Source organism: Geospiza fortis, unplaced genomic scaffold (assembly GCF_000277835.1).
Source record: "Geospiza fortis unplaced genomic scaffold, GeoFor_1.0 scaffold70, whole genome shotgun sequence".
Taxonomy (NCBI): Eukaryota; Metazoa; Chordata; class Aves; order Passeriformes; family Thraupidae; genus Geospiza; species Geospiza fortis.
In genome coordinates, this window is record NW_005054317.1 from 3,233,823 (window position 1) to 3,242,756 (window position 8,934).

The 8,934-nt window shown below is 45.6% G+C and overlaps 1 protein-coding gene across 1 annotated transcript in view; it reads left to right on the forward strand.

Moving 5' to 3' along the window:
• Positions 1-8,934, forward strand: part of LRIG1 (leucine rich repeats and immunoglobulin like domains 1) — a gene marked incomplete at its 5' end in the record, with an annotated part of 93,937 nt that overhangs the window by 28,276 nt on the left and 56,727 nt on the right. Inside the window, one exon of the mRNA XM_031056310.1 lies at positions 7,296-7,367. Within this exon, the coding sequence (XP_030912170.1) occupies positions 7,296-7,367 (72 nt within the window). The remainder of the gene's footprint in view (positions 1-7,295; positions 7,368-8,934) is intronic.

Genomic DNA, 8,934 nt, shown 5'->3' on the forward strand with positions numbered 1-8,934 from the left:
GGGAAGGGCTGCCCATGTGCCCAGGGAACAGAGGGGCCTGGGGCGATCTCAGTGACACCACTGCATGACTTTCAAATCACTTCACTTCTTGAAACCTCACTTCACTTTTTTTTTTTGAACAATTGGAACAATTTTTTTGGAGCAATTGAAACACTGAGAGCTTGTTGAGTGGGCCAGGATCAAGCTCTGGTGAAACGAGTATCCTCATGTCCCTTCTGATGGTGCAGAGTCATAGCATGAGGTCCATGAGCACCTGAGCTACCCAGGTGATTTCTGCATGTGTTATGGACTATTTGCCACATATGTGTGGTTATGTAGATTAAATTGCACCTAAGCCTTCTGTCTTAAGAAATAAAATAGGGGTGTTTATGGTCTTTCAAGAAAAGTAAAAGAAAAAAGTAGACAAGAACTTTACTTGAGTTTTGCTCAGGTTATTAAAATAGGAGGAAATGAAATCCTAGGTTTTGTCAAAACACATTTGTGTAAGCCAAACAGGGCCTAAAATAACCTGACACTGTCCTGATGAAAGAGACAAATAAGCGTGTAAAAATCCTTGGTGCAGGAGATGTGGAAGCCCCAGCAGCCTTGCAGTGTTACCCAGTGCTCCTGCAGAGGATTCCTGCTTTCCCTCAGCCCTGAGAGTGTGCCTGCTCATCCTCTGCTGCCTCTTGGAGGCTGGCAGTCTGCAGTGGCAGAGATATTCACGTTTACAGCCCTGTGTGAGCTGAGGCCAGGTGTGTGATCTGTGTGCTCCCCAAGCTGTGAGTGCAGAGTGGCAGAGCAGGAGGAAGGGCCAAGGCTGACAGTGTGTCCCTGAATGTCACTTGAAGGTAAGGTCATTCCCAAGTTTCTCAAACCATACCAGCCACATGCTAAATTCAATTATAGTCTGGCACAATACCTCTCAGTGGTGTGGTTTTAATTAGTGTTCTTTGCATTAATGGCTGCATGCATCTGCATGGTATCAGTTCTTTGGGGATCATGCTACAGGAATTTCCTTTAGCCTGTATCACTGGTCATGACTGAGAGTGATTCATGGTGCAGTTTTGGATGACCTCTCAAAGTTTGTCTTCACTGTCAAATTAGCTCATATTATGGCTTGAGGGCTGCCCTTAGGTTGACTCCCTCCTGCACATAAAGCCCCTTATATGAGCAGGCTGTTAACCCAAGCCAATGTGATGCTGCTGCTAATTTGAACAAGGACATAAGTGAAGCCTGACTGAGCACATCATCTGAGCCACTAACAGACCCCCTCAGTGGTGGGGCACAGCTAAACCCATGTGGGTGCTGTGTCCTGCAGAGTCCCCTTCTCTCCAAAGCACTTGGAGCAGCAATCTGGGGCATCCTCCTGGCTGGTGCCCTGTGTTTTGGCGCTCTTACCTCCTTCTAGGAGGTAGCTCTTTGCCATGCTTGGTGTGGGCCATTTCTGGGCTGCATTTCAGGGTCTCTTTAAGCTGGATGCTTTGCACTTGTAGGCAGCACCCAGGGTATCTATAACAGAAATCACAGGGGGCTTAGCTTGGGACACATGGCTGAAAAGCTGCCTGGTGAAAAAGGATCAGGTTGAACTGTCTGAGCATGAGCTAGTGAATGCCCAGGTGACCAAGGAGGCCAGTGGCACCCTGGCTTGTACCAGCAACAGTGCGGCCAGCAGGACTGGGCCAGTGATCACCTTCAGCACTGGCCATGCATTGAATGCTGGGTTCAGTTCTGGGCCCCTCAGTACAGGACACAGTGAGGTGCTGCAGCGTGTCCCGAGGAAGGGGCTGGAGCACAGCTCTAATGAGAAGAGGCTGCAGTGGCTGTTTGGCTGCTCTTGCCTCATGGGAGTAGATTTTGGACCTGTCCTGTGCACAGCAATCAAAAATGAACTAAAGCTCCTTCTTTCTGTCCATACAGCCACCTGAATCCGTGCAATCTCTGATGGCTCTGTGCTTCAGCATTAATGCTCCCCTGTCACTGCTTACAAGGACACTGGCACCTCACAAGCTTGTTTAAAAGAGACATCTGAGAGTGCTTTCTTCCTGCACAGCTGTACACTTGTAGCATGGGCAGTGTGCTCCCTCTCTTGCTCCCCTGGCCCCCATCCCCAGGCTAATTCAGCAGCAGCCATGCTTTTCATACCCACTCAAGTGTGCATGGGGCCTCCATTCCAGGGCTGTAAAGCCATCTACAAACATGTGGGAAGAGGATGGTGCCTATTCAGGGAGCTGCAGACTAGGCAGCTATCTTTTGACAGATGAGCCAGAGGAATTTCCACTGCAGGGCTCAATTGTTCTGGGCCCTCAACTCCCTTTTGTGCAGGAGCAATGAAAAGTTGTGTTATGACAACGGCTGACAAAGTGTTTAATGAAAGCCACAGTTGGCAGTGACAGAATTTCAAGCCATCCTCCTTTTCTCCAATGCCTGTCATCAAAAGGTGCAGAAACACTTTTGACATAATCTTCTGCACTGACAGATAAATGGTTTTGATGTGAGGGTTGGAAACTTTCACCTTGCAGAACAGAATTCAGCCATCATCGTGGTGGACAGAGACCAGGAGCCATGTATGTCTCTGTTCCTTTGTCTGGCTTTCAAGAGAGAGCTAGGTGGCTTTTCTCTGCGCTGGTCAAGGTCCCAAAGCAGAGCCAAAACTTGGACATAAGCTCCTGATCTAGCCTGCACCTTGCCCAAGGGGGCAGGGCTGGCCTCTCACAGGTCACAGAACTGACTGAGCCCTCCTCACTGCAGGCAGGACTCTTTCTGTGACAGCATTGTTTCTTTTGGGAGGCAGTTTGAGCATGCCCAGTTATTTAACAAGACTTTCAGTTCACTCTCTGCAGAGTTCAGTGATAATGCCACTTTCATAATGCCAACTGAAGGCAAACACTGCTTTCTTATTTAGAGACTAGAATAACTGAAAAGACAGAACAGGGCCCTTCCCATATTGATTTTACAGGCTCTCAGTTCCTGATCATGGGCATCTTAGTGACAGGAGGGGAAAACCCTACATTGTTGGATTAGCCAGTACAAGGAAGACTTAAAGTCTGTAATGGATAAATAATATGCAGAGCACTTTTCATGCCAGTAAATCAGAATAAACTTTAAAAACATTAACCAACTTTTCCTTTTCAATAGAAGCTGATATGAAAAAAACAATCTGAATGTTAGGGGCTGCTCAGGTTGGTGGTTCTGCTCTTTCTCCTCTGCCAGCTGTAGAACTTCTAACCTTTGTAGCTTCCCTGAACTCATAGCTCAGGCTCTTGAATTTGTATTAGTGGACTTCTGTTTTCTTTCCACAGTTGCCTTGGAGGGATCAAAATATCCTTCCATGAGTAATTCAACAGAAACACGTACCCATGCAGAGGAGCAGGGCACTGAGCAGTTTGTGGGCAGCCCCACATTTGGTCTCAGCTAACCTCACCTGTAGGTGCCAGGAAATGGGCAGAACATGCACCAAAGCTCTTGGGAATGGCATAAAACACTGCAGGTGATGCTTTTAAACTGGCTTTGAAGAGATGCTCAGGGTGAGAGATGCCTCAGAGGGCTGAGCAGGTGCTGATTTGGGAAGGGCCAGAGTTTTGATGTTGGGAGCTGATGGCTGTCTTTCTTTGAGGAAGACATTTTGGAAAACTGATGGCAGAAACATTTATTTGGCGATTCATTGGGCAACTGTGGCATCATCCCAAGGGCTCCTCGAGAAGGAATGCATTCTGTGCTGCAGAGGAACAGCAAATGTGCCAGCTTTCAGTGATGGAACAGCTGTGCCCTGGGCTTGGCATCTCCATCAGCCTGCACTGCTGGTCTGCTCAGCTCAGAGAGGCCAACTTGGTGGGGACATTAAAATCCTGCAGTGCTCCATTCACTGCTGGACATTTGGGACCCACACTTCGGGCTGGGAGAGCATCCTGTGCACCCATGACCTCAAGTTCTGAGCTCCCTTCTTTATTTGCATTACTGGAGCCCAACCAAGATTGAGGCCTCATTTCATCAGCATCAGGCAAACCAAGACAATACCTACCTCAATTTTATTTACAGTCTAAATAGACAAGACAGACAAAGGGTGGCTGTGGAAACAAAAGCTCTGGAGAGGTGATGTGACATGACCCGGTCACACAGCAGGAGATGAAGAGAGCCAGGAACAGACAGAGGTTTCCTGACTCCCAGTCCCAGTGATCTATCTATAGAAACATGTTAATTCTTTCTCTCACTTAAATGCTGTGGCTGGCATGCCACATACTGCCTAGTGAGGGGATCAGAGTTCTGGGAAACACATCCTTTGATTGCTAATGCTTCAGGCTAGAAATTCTTGGGTATTTTAATATAAGTTAAAATACAGCTAGTATCAGAAATGCAGTAAGCTTTATTTTGGCGTATCTATGTAATTTCAAGTCTCCTGTTTGTTTTGTACTGACTCTATTTCTAGCTTTCATTTCCCCACTGATTTTTGAGCCGTGTAGTGTACATTTAGTGAGGTGGTTGGGGTGAGTAGTGTGGGGAGAACTGAAGACTTTGGTGTTCAAGAGGATGGAGTTCACCTGCATTTCTGCAGCAGATGTTGGGAAATCTTTCTGTTGCTGGTGCAGCAAAATCTCTCTGTGCTATCTGAAGAGCCAGCCACTTGTGCAGTGACTTTGATGTTCAAATGTCCTGAATGGCAGCAGCAATAATCAGAAAGTCACTTTGGGTGATGTTAAACTGTGGCCATGAAATCCTTTAATTTATGAAGATCTTTGTTTTTTCACTTGTGAACTTGGGAGGTTCCTGTCAGTGTCACTCAGTGCTTGAGCACAGGCTAAACCAGGGACCTGGTCCCTCTGGCAAGTGCAGGGAGGATCAGTTCTGGTGCATGTGTTCTTGTTTCTTGCTTCATAAAACAGCCCCCTTAGCCTGTTCCAGAGGAATGTGTTGAGGAGAAATACGTTACCTGAAAAATGTGAAGTTTGGCTGCAGTAAAAGGCACAGAAATACATGAAAACAGATGGATTCATGCACCATCATGTCTGGCTGTATTTCCCCCTTTTCGTTTGTCACTTGTGTTTCTGTGTTGGCTTTATTGTGCTGAGCCTGTAGGACCTTACCTGTTGTATTTTTCTTTTTGCCTGTAGATCAGGCAGGGGCAAGCTCCAACCTGATCTTACTGTGTGGTTAAAAAAAAAACAGTAGTAATGTAATCTGTGGGCAAATTGCACTTTAATTCGTAATTGTCCTATGAATATGGACTTGGCTTTCAAACACACTCTGAGTTTAAACTGCAGTTTGACTTTTATTTAGATAAATGCCTTTGAGTTCATAGTGAAATGGATATCTGCTGTAGGCTGGTATTGATTTAAAGGTCTCTTGAGTGTTTTAAAAGACAGTAGGGGCTTACAGGACAGCATATTTTAAACTGAGATGCTTGGTTAGGCTTTACACTCCTCTATAACTTCAGCTCTAGGCTCTGTTAAGAGCCAGCCTGTGTTGCTGATTTGTGGAGCATTCTTCCACAGCAGGTATTGGCAAAAAAAATTGAACATTTTGGGCAAGCAGCAAAGAGCTGCGTTCAGAGCTGAAGTGATGGGGAATGGTGTGATGTGAGAGCCATCAAATGATTCCCTCGTGCAGGGGAACGCTTTGAGGACTTCCCATAAATGCATTACAAGAGGGCAGGTGATCAATATCTGCTTTTTAGCTTGAAAGAGGTGTTTATCACTTCCTGCAAAGTTGGTAAGCTTTGTAGTCTTTCAAGTCTTGGTATTTGCAAGGCTGCTGTGAGCCTGGATTTCTCTGTGCATTGCCACAGAGAGCAGTGTGTTGGTGTGAGCATTTCAGGAGATATTTTTCATCAGTGCTCTTCTGGCAGCTGCTTTTTCTTTGTGTGTGCCTCAGCTCTAGGACCATGGAGCATTGGTGGAAGTTCAGTGGGTGCCTTGGTGACTTAGATCCTGTTTGGGCTCCAGACTTGCTTGCTTTCTGTGGACACAGTTTTAAAGCAACAAAAAACCCAAACTAGGGAAGATTGGCCAGTTTTCTAGTCAGACTGGCTTGGTGGTTTGAATAAGCAGCTCAATGTTTGAAAGCTTATCTAAAATCAAGCCATGAATCTTTTGGGTTGTGCTCAGAGGTGCAGTAAGAGGGTGTAACCTCCCTGCAGAGGAGGCAGGAGGGTTGAATTTTACCCAGGGTAATATCCGAGAGCAGGGTGTGGAGCAAAATAAAATTAAAGAAGTCCCCCTCACAATTTCCTTACAATTCTCTGTTGTTGCTGTTCTGCTACCGCCCATCAATTTGCCTCCTCCCTCTTTAGATTACACTCTCACAGAAACATGCCAGGACTGCATACAGAAGGGTAATTAAAGCACTTGTTACTTTCTGCATCATTAGTCACTTGGTCTTAATTGATCAGGTTAGTCCCTGGCTTCAGGTTTGACCTGTCCTGTGTGGATGCTGAGAGTGCATGTCTTGGAGGGAAGGCTCTGCTGCTGCACTGTGTGATGCTACAGCAGAGCATGGCAAAGCTCTTGCTTGTGGAGTTAGCACTTAATTTGCATTATTTTGCCTGTCTGCTGTCCCTAGCAATTCCTGCAGTGTGTTCCCTCCTGCAGCATGTTGAGCTCTGGATGTGTTTCCAGTCAGGGGTGTCCTGTGAGGCAGATCTGCTCTCCCACCAGGCTGCACAACCCATTTGTCATCCATCAGCTAGAATATTATTTAGGTTTAGATTCAGGCTGTTGGATAGCTGGAAAGTGTTGGCTAGGGTTGTTGAGGACCAAAATATGTTCTACTGTGTGGCTTGAAAGCTGTATTCACTGATTAAAAAGAATTAGTGACAGACTAATTATAGCATCTTGTTAGAAAATATAGAATATATTTTATGTTTACACATATCAAGTGTACATATGTGTATTTTGTATTTTATAAAAAATACCCTGTGTGAATATAGCTATAAAATATTTAGTGGAAGGTTTGTTGATTGTTTCAGTTCAGGCTTTAATTTGTCAGGAAACATCCTATTCATCTGTGATTAGTTTTGTGGTTGGAAATAATCAATAGTAGAATAATAAATGTAATTGTGTAATATGAAGACAAATTAAAACCACACTAATCTAATGCAAAAGAGGAAGAAGCTTGGGGTGAGCTAGATAAGATTTTTGTTATGGAACTAAACTCACTTGTGTATTCAGCAGAAAAGTGCTGCTCTCCTGTCTAAGTTCTCTTAAAAAAAAAAAAACCAAAATCCAAACCCTCCTAGTGTAATCCAGAATAATTAAGATGACTCTGTTTTGCTGAGCAGGGTGTCTGCATTTTGCTGATCCCTCTGTCTTTTATTTTAACAGAAACCTGAGCTACAACAAGTTGGCAGAGATTGATCCTTCTGTCTTTGCAGAGCTGTCGAACCTGCAGGAAGTGTAAGTATTCCTTCAAAGGCTTTAATTGTGTTTTGCCAGGGCTGCTTGTGGGCTGTGAGGAAATTATATCTGGTTTCCTAAGACAGTACCTTCCTTTAGCTAAGTTGAATGAGCAGGTCTGACTTGGTGGGGAGGTTTTTTCCTCTATTGTATCTGGGCTCCTTTTTTTAAACTAATCAATGGGCAGAACAACATCCCAATTAGAACAGCAGAGCTGTTATTGGAAATCATTGGAGTTTGCCTCCCTGGGTGTTGTGCAATGCTTGGAGGCAGCAGTTGAGCACACCTGAGCACACACACAGAGCTCCTTGCTGAAAGCATAACCCTGAAGCAAGGCACAGCAGCCTGGATTGTGACACCTGATGCCAGCCTAGCCCAAATCTCCCAGGAAACAAAGGTGTAGTGTAGTGGCTAACAAAGCACTTAACTGTGCCTCCTCCTCTCTCAGACATTTGTGTCCTTTTGGAACCAGAACAAACTCTGCTGGAAGTCTTGCTAGAAGAGGCTAAGCCAGCAGAGCTGTCCCCCGCTCTGGTGGGGAGCAGAGGAGCTGGTGAAGGTCTGAGTGGCTGTGCCAGCCCCTCCTTGCTGGTAAAACAAATCCATTTCAGGGAACTGCAGGTTTTCCAAGCTCCTGATCTCTGACAAGGCTCAGCAGTTTCACTCAAAGAGGGGCTGCACTGTCAGCCCTTCACAGGGGTTCCTGGAGTTCTGATTTTGGGGTTTAAAAACCAGAAGTGCCTGAGATTGCAGGCGGTGGGCTGAGGTAATGAGCTGTGTTTGCCTGGTGAATCGCTGGCATACTTGAGGTTTGGGCTCTCTGAAGAACTACTGCTGCCTCATGGGAAACTGAAAAAACATTTCCTTTCAGAAACAATACTGTGCTCTATCAAGCATTTGCTCTTGTCCTCTGTCTGTTTTCATTAAGTGTTGGCTCTGGGACTCATGGAGGGGCCAGATCCTGTGATTCTTAAATAGGCAAAAAGTGGAATTCTCCCTGGCTGATTGGACTGTGGAGATTCATGCAGCATCTCTCCTCTGGCCTGATTGCCCCTGGCTCCTCTGTTTACACAAATAGTAGGGACTTGCTGGGAATCATGAGTGAGTGAGGAATGGATATCAGGAGTGACTGCAGTGCTCTGAAATCAGCTCTGCACAGTCTTTAGAGAGAAAGTGATGTGGGTCTGCAGAACACTGCCTGCAGGATCTGTTTTCTCAACTTCTCTTTTCACTGTGGAAAGCCTTAAATTGCTCTGTGCTTAAAGAAGAGAATTGCAGCCCTGACTCTGTGAGACTTTATAATTATCCTGACATGACTGTGGCTTAGCAACAGCTTTTATTCATGGAAGTGCCTGAAGGTGTGTGACTTCAGGGAGCACAGGGTGGGAAATTGGGAAATGTGTGTGGCTTTTGATTCCCCAGGTAGGGAATTCCCTTGAGTAAAGTGCTGTGCATATGTGTGGAGCAGTGAACAGTTCCATGCTGTAAAAAGGTGTCAGGGTTTCTGGGGAGATAAGTAATGCAGCCACAGTGTAATGGGTAGATAAGAGCTGCTTGCTGTGTCAGA